Below are 11,736 nucleotides of genomic sequence, written 5' to 3' on the forward strand. Positions count from 1 at the left end.
TTTTAATGTGGAAAAAAATTCTCTTTTAGATAGTTTCCTTTAAAATATCTGATATATTATGACTTACCAAATCTGCGTAGAACAGTAGAAATCCGAGGGGATTTTCAAAGCAGCCACCTAGTGTCCCAGGTGTAAATCCAGAGAGAGAGAGAGAGAGAGAGAGAGAGAGAGAGAGAGAGAGAGAGAGGAAAGAGAGAACGCACAAGAAAGCGTAGCCGGCTAAAGCTTAAATGCAGCCACGTGTTCCCTCTTGTGCCGAGTCAAGGCTTGGGTCTGGCTTCCTTAAGCTCCGACCACGTGCGTTGGCTTTACAGGCAGGGCCCTGTTTGGCAGGGCAGGTCTGAGTTGTTTGTAGCACCGGCTTTAGGCAAGCTGCTCACAGACCTAGGCCCGGGCTAGAAGTTGCTACCCGGACTAGGACGCCAGCAGCTCGGACTAAGAAGCCGATCGCCGCCGGCCGCCGTGTGCCGCCGCTGCCGCTGCCGCTGCCGCCGCCGCCGCGGGCCGCCTGCCGCCCTTGCGGGAAAGCGGACCTGCCGCCAAGCCAAGCAGTTTTTAATGGATTCTTGTCACGTTGGGCGCCATGGAATGAATGATAGAATCCTGGAAACTGACCCTCTGGGCTTTTAGTGTCTCTAAATAAAATTCTTCAGGGTTGGTAATGTAGCTCCATTGGCAGATTGCTTGTCTAGCAGGCATGAAGCCTAGGTTTAATCCCTCATACCTTATAAACCTTATAAGTATGATGGTCTATGTCTACAATCCAAGCACTCTGGAGGTAGAAGCAGGAGGATAGACGTGTAAGGTTATCCTTAGGTACATAGAAAGTTTCATGTCCTTCTAGAACACATGAGCTCCTGATGATGATGGTGATGATGATGGTGAAGATGATGATGGTAATGATGATGATGGTGGTGATAATGTCTATGGTAATGATGGCAATAATGATGATGGTGATGATGATAATGATAGTGATGATGATGATGATAATGATGATGATAATGATTTGATGGTAATGATGGATGACGATGATAGTGATGATGATAATACCATAATATCTTTCTGATGTCCCGTTAGGGCTCTAAAATAGGACTTCTGCAGTAGCAGAGTGAAGACTAGGAGGGAGACCCTCCCTCGGCCTGTATGAGCAGCTGACCTTGGGTTTTCCTGGTCCTCTCAGCTTCCCATGCTATGTGTTAGCTTCACCGGGCATTTGAGTTGGTGACCCATGTTTATGGTAGTGTTTTCTTCTCATGGTCAGGACTTCTTAGTCAAGACAATTGTGTCTTTTCCTGTTGTCTTGGGTACCACATGCAGACACTGTTGTTTGACCTGGAAGGAAGGCTAGATGTTCCCCTTTCCTTTTTGTACAGACTGAGGTGACCACAGTGCTAACCAACTGGGTCCTATAAAAATTCTACTGAGGTAGTTCTAGGGAATTGTCTACCCAACACACACACACACACACACACACACACACACACACACACACACATGCACGCACGCACACGCACACATACACAAGCACAGGCACAAAGAAAAAATCATTTTCATGCTTTTTCCTTTAATTTTGTCTTGCTAAATGGCTCAACTGTGAAGATGTGACATCTGGAGCTCTGGCAGCCACATTTAGCATGAGAGGTGAGGTAAGGCATCACCAAGAAGACAACATGGAACATTTTTGATCTGCTGAGTTAACCAACTTGAAAGTGCTTGTCCTCGACAAAGGCATCTCATTGATACAGAGTTCAGAGGAGATGACCAATGTTTTCTGGACAATTCACAACCCCACACACCCCAGTGCAGAAGTGTCACACAGAGGGGGGTGTTGTCATACTAGAGTGAAGACAGAAAGAAGATTTGTCCAGGAGGTGAAGTCAAGAAACTGTGGTCAGGAGGACCAGGGCTCCTGGAGAAGAGGTGATCCAGAGGATGTGAACAGCATCACAAGACATTTGAAAGACTTTAATGTGAAGTGAGAATCTGGTTGAGATGTCACAGATCACACCAGTCCATGGCCCTCCACCTCTCTAGTCTAAATTTTGACTGTGACTATGGATAAATGAGGAAGAAACAGGGAGGAAGAAATAGAGACAGGACCCACTCGGGGCTGCCATCATGGTGCAGAGACACCAGGAGCAGCCTGTGACTTCCATGTCTTGGTTGGGATGGTGCTGGAGGAAAGCGTGGGAAGCTCCTGCATTGTGGTCTAAACTTAGCATCACCTTATGCTGAGACTTTTGCAAAATGTTGCATACCCCACAGTGAAGAAATGTACAGAAATAACTTTACAACAAAACCAGTTACCAGAAGGTTAGAAGAAACCAGAAACACCTGTCCCAATCAGATGCAGGTGAAGGTGCTGAGAGATTTCCCAAGGAATGTAGCATGTCCCCAGGCCCTCTCAAAGCTCGCATCCCAGTTGGAAGGTCACATCTGTGCCTCTCAACTTAGAGTCAATGGGACCAAGTTCTATAGAGTTCTATTGTTCTGTTGCTTCCAGTTTGACCCAGTAACCAGGTCCTTAGCTTTCCTATCTGTAATATTTTCATATAAAGTATGGAATTATCTAACAGTGCCTGACACAGGAGTAGCTCATCAGGACATAGTACTGTAATCTGATTTGTTGGGGTGTGTGTGTGCATGTGTGTTCATGTGGAGGTCAGAGGACGAGTTCCTCAGATACTATCTATAAGGTTTTTTTTTTTTTTTACACAATGTCTCTAACTGGCCTTTAAATTACCAAGGCCGACTGGCCAATGACCCCCAGGATCCCCCTGTCTCCAGCTCTCCAGCTTTGGGGTTAAAACAAGGCACTGCTACACCTGGGATTTTGCATGGGAGTTCTATGGTCTTTGTGTTCTTAAGGCAAACACTTCACCAGCTGGGCTTTCTCCCCAGCCCTGGTCATTCTGTATAAGGACTTCCCTCTGCTTTTTTCCCAGCATAGCACAAGTCCAGAGAAACCTTGCATTGAAAGCCAACTAATTCAAAGCTCATCCCCTTTACTAAGCACTAAGCGCTTTGCTAATCTCTTCATGGCTGTCTGCATCTCCTGGTTCCTGAGGGTGTAGATCATAGGGTTGAGCATGGGGGTCAAAACTGTGTAGCTGATGGACACAGCCTTGTCCAAGGGAAAGGGAGTGAATGGTCGAGAATAGATATAGATGCAGGGAATGAAGATCATAGACACCACGATGATGTGGGTGGTGCAGGTGGAAGCCGCCTTCCTCCTGGCCTGGCCTGAGTGTGACCTCAGCATCACCAGGATGACAGTGTAAGAGATGAGAAGGAGGAGGAACCAGATGAGGACCAGCATCCCACTGTTGGAGATCATGAGGAACTCCAGGAGGGAGGTGTCCGTGCAGGCGAGTCTCAGCACTTGGGGGACATCACAGTAGAAGTTATCCAGGACATTGGGGCCACAGAAGGGCAGTGGGAGCATCAGCAACAGCTGAACAATGGAATGGGCAAAGCCCCCTACCCAGGCAGCCACCACCAGCCCCACACACAGCCTGGTGTTCATGATGGAGATATAGTGGAGGGGCCGGGAGATGGCTATGTAGCGGTCATAGGCCATCACAGAGAGGAAGAAGACAGTCCCACCTCCCAGGAGGTGGAAGAAGAAGATCTGGGCCATGCAGCCCTGGTAGGAGATGGTCTTTGTTCTGTGAAAGAAGTCCATCAACATCTTGGGGGAGGTGACTGTGGAATAGCTGAGGTCTATGACGGCCAGATTTCGGAGCAGAAAATACATAGGCATGTCCAGCCGGGGATCAAAGGTCACAGTGACTATGATAAGGATGTTTCCCACCACAGTAGTGATGTAGACAAACAGGAACACCACAAATAGGAGTTTTTGGAGTTCTTGAGTCTGTGAGAACCCTAACAGAATAAATTCTGACACCCATGTGATGTTCTGGGGTTCCATGGGGCGCTTCCCACGTGCCTAGAGAGAGATGACACAAAGTAAAAACACTGTGAAAATTCAGTCAGTTTTTTGTTTGCTTGCTTTGGAGGATCAGGATTGATTGGTCAAAGTTGTTTCGAGATATGGCTTGACAGAGCTTTCTGGAAGGATAAAGACATTGCCAAGCTCCTGCGGGATTAGCTCCCTGGCCACATCTGGCACTGCATCATAGGCATAGATAGGTAGGATCCCTGCTCCCCTGGACCACAATGTCTTTGTGCGACAGTTTATTTCTAATTCTTTTTCATACCTCCAGCATCCAGCATATGGCCTTGTGAAAATCTAGCTTTCACAAATCTGTTTGAATCACTCGGTGAGTGGATAAACAAGCCGTTGCATGCCTGGGACCACAGGCCCACCCACCTATGTGCACAAATCCTAAGCGGATACAGAAGCTGAGGACTTTAGGTAAACAGACACTGCGTGGCAGGAATTGGGGGCGGGGATATACGGGCTTCATGGCAGAAGAAAGAGGTGTGTGCTATATGAAAGGGTGGTGCACACAGACAGGTGGAGGGAGAGGCAAGCAGATGATCCTGGATGGTGAGCTGGCATGATTCATGCTGCTTACATTTTTCTACTTCTGCGATTCTCTAATGGCATGCATGTTTTTGTTGTTGAGTAACGCAAGCTCAGGACAAACAGTAATTTCCCTGAAACTCTCATACTGTGTATTTAAAATTTATGCAAATATTCTAGAGACACATCATGGTAGGCAATCTTTGTGACGTTTTACAAATTTAAGGATGGGGGCTGAAGAGATGACTCAGCAGTTAAAAGCGCTTCCTGCTCATGCAAAGGACCCAAGTTTAGTCCCCAGACCCTGTGTTGAGAGGCTCCCAACTGCCTGTAGGGCCAGGGGATTTTATGTCCTTTTCTGGCCTCTGTAGGTACTGCGCTCACATGTACAAATCCACACACAGATATAATTACAAGTAAAATTTAAGTATGGTGAGTAGGGACTGGTAGAAAATATAAAACAGAGTTCTCCAAAAGATTATCCACATCGCTAGGCAGTAGTGGCACACACTTTTAATCCCAGCACTCGGGAGGCAGAGGCAGAGAGATCTCTGAGTTCAAGGCCAGCCTGGTCTACAGAGTGAGTTCCAGAACAGTCAGGGCTACACAGAGAAACCCTGTCCCTCCCCCCAAAAAAAATGAAATAATAATAATGAGGAGGAGGAGGAAGAGGAGGAGGAGAGCTGGTAGGATGGCTCAGTGGTCAACGGCTTGTGCTAAGTCTGATGAGTAAGATTGACCCCAGAAATTTGCGTGAAGTGAGAAGGAGAGAATGACTCCACAAAGTTGTCCTCTGACCATTTGTGCCTTGACAGGCATGCACCCCACACAGATACAACACACACACACACACACACACACACACACACACACACACACACACGCCATACCAAGGAGAGAGGTAATAAGATAAAATGCCAAGAACTAAGAGGAAGGCCCTAGAGAACCGACTCAGCGGATAAGCTTCTGGTGTTTGGCAGCACAAGGACCAGAATTTGGAGCCCCAGGACCCAGAGTGACCGGGAAAGACACCTGATGTCAGCCTCTGGCCTCCACACACATGTGCATACCGAACACACATTTGTACTAAATATGAAAGACCTCAGAGGTACTTTAATTTTGATATTTATGTCTTCGTAGTATTTGGAATTTTTACTTTAAGTGAACTATGCATAAATCATGATGGGAAAAGGAGATCTGAAAATGAAGAAGTAAGACACGAAGGAATTACATCTCCCAGATAAGGTGATAGGCAGCTATTATGCAGTACTCCTAGATATACTATATAGGATTTACTTACAAAGTACCAGAGCCACAAGACTCACAGATGAACGTGCATACCATCACCCACTCCCAAGTACCAAGCGACACTCTCAGCAATTTACCTGCTAGTATAAATGAAACCCCATCTGTTCTTGAGAACCAGTTATGATGAACAGGGATGTGACAGACACCAAGTCCTGATGCCACCTGGATGCCACCAAAGGTCTAAAATATTGACAGATTCAATTTTTGTCTTTTAAAGTTTCAGCTTTTGTGTTTTAAAAAATATTCAGAGCTTCTTATTACTTATGGAAAAATACTTAAGATTTATCTATAATTCACCAACCACCTGAGAAATTATAATTAAAATATAAGAAGAGAAGTTCATTTATTGGATTATCACATTGGCAGGATGAGTTTTAAAACTTGGACTCCTCAACACTGTGAGGGTTTAGGGAAACAGAAATCATTGTGTCTAACCATTCTGAAGACAACTTGAAATATATACTACATTCTTTTTTATATTCACTCATACGCATTTGTTAGAACAATAAAATCTTATTCTTAAAATGTATATTTAAGTATATTCCACGCAGAATTCTTATACTATCAATAAAGCCAGAAGCAATTTAGCAAACAAGTCCAGCATATTACTGGACTTAAATAAAATGTGACGCCTCCCCGTGATGAAATTCTAGCTGTGATAAGTATGCATTCTAAAATGACATTTGATTATAGCAGATTTTTATTTTATTATATATTGATGTTATTTTAAAGAGATAATTACAAAACATTTTTAGCATTTAGAGTTGCTTTTGAGACAGGATCTCACTATGAAGCTCTGGCCTGAATGTAAATCAGGCTAGCCTCAAACTTGGGGTTATCTTCCTGCCCCCTAAGTGCTGGATTTGCTAGCAGCAGCCAACACACCTGCTGACATTTTGTTAAAATGTTAGAAAGGCAAATAAAAAGATGAAAATAAAAGATCAAATTGCTAACAGTGGAAGCTAGTGTTTATACCTGATTGAAGGAACTGACGGCATAGGTATATATTTTTCTCCTTTACAACTTTGCTCATTTTTCATCGTTTAGACATGGTCATGAGATTTCCACTTAGCAAAAGAAATATTACAGTAAGAAAACAAAGAGAGCAAAGAGAAGAACTGAAGTCTTCTTGGTGTAGTTCAACACCATCCCTGTCTGCTGAGCCCTATCCTGGGTAAAGATGGCCTGAGCACAGGGACACCTCAGAACACCAACAGGAAAGGAGGAGAAAGAGGAGAGGAGGGGAGAGGGGAGGAGGAGAGGGGGGAAGAGAAGGGTGTGTATAAGAGAGCCACCCCCTCCCCAAGCTCTGTGAAAAGAACACGGAGAACAGCAAGTCCCCATTGCACACCCCATCCCCACTCCTTGTGACAGGTCACCTTGATGACTGCAGCCAGCCAGCACCTGTCCTTTCTCCTAGCAGCCCAGCTCCATGAGACCCTACCTGTCCTGTTGTCTGTGATCTCACTCCTTCACTTCAAACCCACGTTCATCTCTGGCTCTCCGGTCTCCTAGCCCCTCATCCAGCCAGGCTTCCTCCCCAGACTCTGCACATATTGTCATCAAAACAGAGGAACCGTTCCTTTGAAATCACTGGCCAGTTACTCCTTTACCTGACTCATTGTTCTGGGCTCCTGGGAGGGTTCCTGCCTCCAAACAGTGCTCCGTATTAATCAACATTCTGATGCATAGTATGTCATTAATCAACACTCTGATGCACAGTATGACATCATTATGTCAGCTTCTCAAGAGACACCTTCCCCCCATCTAATCCAAAATGTTTTCAAAAGAATTCCAAGGCTTTCAAAATTTCAAAAGAATTCTAGTTATTGTCTACAAGGAAGAACTGACATTTAGGTAGAGTTCCAGGAGTGTCCTCATATCTACCCTAGAGAGGGATCCATCTTTCTAGAATAATCTGCCATTTAAGTAGGAATCACAATCATTTATTGTCATGGCAATACTCGCCAGTATCTATTTACTGAGTGTTTCCTGTGTGCTAAGCACTGTGCTAACTACCAGACACACCCTCTTATGTAATGCTTATAATGTATAGGAAATACAATGAATTATCTCTATGCAGGAGTACGCTGAGGCTTACAGCAGGCAAAAATCCACCCAGATCACACTGAGAATGACCAGCAGAGCCAGGTCTGGTTGGCCCCAGAATCTGCGCTCAGAACTACCATTCTCTTCTTCCTGGCTTTCCTCTAAAAAGCCTCAGTGTCAGCCAAACTGAGCCCTTCCAAGGCCCCTCAGGTGACAGTGCCCCATGTGGATGCCTTGCTCAGTCATCGGAATCCCACCCTTCTCTGAAGGTGCAGGGGTCACAAGGTCTTCTAGAACATTGTCCTGTGGCGGTATTTTTCCATAAGGATGTGTCTGCCACCTCACGTGTTCTCATCTCAGCATGAGGTCAATATGCCAGCGACTACATGGTGCCCAGTGCCCACACCCTCTCACATAAATGGCTCCCAAGAGAACACTTGTTCTGTGGTGACTGGAGCATTGAAATGGGCCGAACCCCTGGCAGCTGAAAGATGAGGGAATAGCTCCGGATGAAGACACCTGGAAAGGAACGCAAGGGTCTAACTCCTAACATGGAGGTCTTTGGGAAAGCGCAAGCTTTGCCTTTGAAAGGCCATCATTCCTCCCACAAACCCCTAAGAACCTTTGCAAACGTTTCTTCCACCTCTCGGAGCCAGAGAGTGGGCTTGGAGGGACTGTAGGAGGGAGAGGCCTGGATACGGGTGGAGAAAGCAAAGGATTCCCAAGCGCTTTCTGTTGTTACTCGGTTGTGTATCTGGTCAGTCATTGCTCTTAGGAAATCAGTCTACATGACTCTAAGAGAGAGGAGACGTGAGCTCCCCACACGGGAGTGAACCACTATAACCTCAGTGTGAGGAGCAACAGGCTCTGGCAAACCCTGACTTAAGAGCGGGAATGATAATGCTGCAGAGTGGCCATAGAGGAGAAACGAAAATCTGGGCTGAGTAGGAGAGTGGAGAGGCAGGAGGAGGAAGGGGGGAGCAGAGGAGATTAAAAAGGGAATATTAGAGAGTGGGAAGTGAGAGAGAGAGGCCTGGTTGTCTTTTCTCTGGGTGTGGGAAGAAGCTGCAGTATGGATGTGGGCGTGGGGGGAGAAAACTGTGTCTATATTCTGCCTTCCCTCCCACCCTCGGGGCTAAATTCTCCCCAACACATAAACCAGTATAGACGAAAGTCTTAACTCCAGATAAAACGAGCTGTTCTCCAAACCTCACGCCTCCAGGCTTCTTACCCAGTGACTTCTCCATACCTTCCTTCCACCCTAGGCTGGTCTCACATCAAGTTTTATCTGGAGTCTCTCAGCCATGACTTGGCCATGGGAAGGACATTGAAGCCGTCACCTACCTCCAGCCCAAATGGCCAAGGAGACTCAGAGGCCCCATCTTCTACCCACCCTTCTGCTGCAGCCCCATTCTCCTGTCCTCTCTGGGACCAGAACATAGAGGATTGGCCTTAAGAAGGACAATTTCTCCAGGGACAGAAGTTAGTCTTAATTCTTGAAGGGAAGATGGGCTCGGTCTGCTGAGGGCGAAGGAGCAATGGGAGTCATTAAAAAAAAGTATTTCAGCTCTTGCGTCAGAAGCAGGTAATCATTGAGATACCGCCTTGGGGACAGTGCTTTCAAAATGACAGCTCACAGGACCAAGATAAGAGTAAGAGTCCTGAGGGGAAGTGAATCCAGGGAGGTCTCCAAGAACAAACACCCCGGGAGTCAGCACCATGGACAGCATTGGGGTTAGAAAAGTGTCACTGTAGTTGGAAAAGAGATCCCTGTTCTAAGACACTCTCCAAGTCGCCGGCTCTACCGAGCAAACCCTGTACCCCCTCACGTCAGCTTCCAATCTCCCTTTCCTCACAGCCAGAGTGAATTTACTCGGTAGACCTTGGCTACATTCGCTCTCAAAACATAATTCACATCTAAGACTCACCATATCTGGGGGTTGTGCCCAGGACCTCACACATGCCAGGCTAGTGCTCTCTCACAGCGCTACAGCCCCATCGATCCTCCTACTTTCAATTTTGCCCAAGCTTGTCTTGAACTCACTCTACAACCCAGGATTACCTTGAGCTTAATGTCTTCTTGTCTCAGCCTCTCAAATAGCTAAAATAACTTAAAGATGTGTGTCACCACTGCCTGGCTATTTTTTTAACTAAGTTTTTTTTATTTGTTTATTTATTTACTTTATGTATATGAGTGTTTTTTGCTTGTATATATGTCTGCATACCATATGTATACCTAGTGCCAGCAGAGGCCTCAGAGTCCCTGAGACTGAAGTTAAGACAGTTGTCAGCTGCCATGTGGGTGCTGGGAATCAAACACAGGTCCTCTGGAAGAGCAGCCAGTGCTCTTAACGGCTGAGCCTTCTCTCCAGTCCCTAAACTCACCACTTTAGAGTGTACAATTCAGCCAGGTGGTGGTGGCACACACCTTTAAAATCCCAGCACTCAGGAGGCAGAGGCAAGCAGATCTTTGAGTTCAAGGCCAGCCTGGTCTACAGAGCAAGTTCTAGGACAGCCAGGGCTACACAGAGTAACCCTGTCTTGAAAAAAATCAAACAAAGGGTATAATTCCGTGGGGTTTTTGTGTACAGCTTTGTGTATCTTCATCACTACCTCCAGAACATTTCCATCACTCCCCAGAGTCACCTTGTATCCAGTAGCAGCCACTATCCTTCCTGTTCTAGATTCTCAGCAACTGCTGATCTGAGTTTGCATCTGTAGATTAGCCTGTTCTGGATATTTCATTATTGGTTTTGCATCTGATTTCCTTTGCTTGTTTTCAAGTTTCATCCATGTTGTGACATGCATCAATACTTCATTCCTTTTCATGACTGAAGTATATTTCATTGAGTGGATATACCATATTCATTTGTCCATTTATTCCAATTGTTGGGCATTTGGGGTGTTTATACTTTGTAAGTATTATAGTTAAAGACGCTAGTAACATTCATAGAAAAAAGGTTTTATATGGAAGTACACTTTCATTCATCCAAGATATATACCTGGATACGGGATCTCTGGGTTTTATAGACCAGTCCATGCTAACATTTTGAAGAACAGCCAGAATGTTTTTTTTCCCAAACACCATTTTAACACATACCAGGAGTGTATGAGGATTATAATTTCTCCACATCATTACCCGTACATTTTACTATCTACATTAGTTACTTTTCTATTGCTGTAATTTAAACACCATGATTAAGGCAACTTAAAGAAGAGAGAGTTTGTTTAGGCTTACAGTTCCGGAGAGTTAGAGTCCATGATGGTGGCGTTAAGGCATGGCTGTAGGAAGTTCAGGAATCACATCTTGAACTGCGGGCAAATTCTCAATGACATGAGTCTTTAAGCTCTGAAAGCCCACCTCCAGTGACATACTTACTCCAGTCAGGTCACACTTCCTAAGCTTTGCTAAAATAGAGCCACCAACTGGGACCAAGGGTTCAAATGTCTGTGTCTGTAGGGGACATTATTTGTTCAAATCCCCACACCATCTGTCTTTTTAACGTAGTCATCCTTGTGGAGATAAAATAGTATCTCCTGATTATGATGTGCATATCCTCAGTGATGTTTGATGTTTTATATGCTTATCAGTCATTTGTATAACTTCTTTGGAGAAATACCAATTCAAAAGTTTTGTGTTTATTAATTAATATATTTATTTGTGTGGTGCTAGGGACCCAATCCAATGCTTCATGAATATAAGACAAATACTCTACCAACTGAGTTATATTCCCAGCCCTTATTTTTAAAATTGGGTTGCTTATTTTTGTTATTGAATTGTAAGAGTTCTTTGCATATCTGGTTGATATTGAGCCGTTATAAGATACAGAGGTTAGAGGCTGGTGAGCTGGCTCAGTAAAGGCTCCTTCCACCAAGCCTGAAAATCTAAG

The 11,736-nt window shown here is 45.1% G+C and overlaps 1 protein-coding gene across 2 annotated transcripts; it reads right to left on the reverse strand.

Moving 5' to 3' along the window:
* Positions 1-1,551: 1,551 nt before the first annotated feature.
* LOC102913553 (olfactory receptor 4D1) lies at positions 1,552-9,273 on the reverse strand. Of its 2 annotated transcripts, XM_076577768.1 has the most exons (3): positions 9,191-9,273; positions 5,875-5,977; positions 1,552-3,949 (listed from the first exon to the last, which is right to left on the reverse strand). In XM_076577768.1, the coding sequence occupies exon 3, from the start codon at positions 3,929-3,931 to the stop codon at positions 2,990-2,992; it is 942 nt and encodes a 313-aa protein (XP_076433883.1). In that variant the 5' UTR covers positions 3,932-3,949; positions 5,875-5,977; positions 9,191-9,273; the 3' UTR covers positions 1,552-2,989. The 2 variants fall into 2 exon arrangements, with proteins under 2 accessions (XP_076433883.1, XP_076433881.1); XM_076577766.1 differs by lacking the exon at positions 5,875-5,977 and having other exon boundaries at positions 9,191-9,267.
* Positions 9,274-11,736: the final 2,463 nt, after the last annotated feature.

This window comes from Peromyscus maniculatus, chromosome 8 (assembly GCF_049852395.1).
Source record: "Peromyscus maniculatus bairdii isolate BWxNUB_F1_BW_parent chromosome 8, HU_Pman_BW_mat_3.1, whole genome shotgun sequence".
Lineage (NCBI taxonomy): Eukaryota > Metazoa > Chordata > Mammalia > Rodentia > Cricetidae > Peromyscus > Peromyscus maniculatus.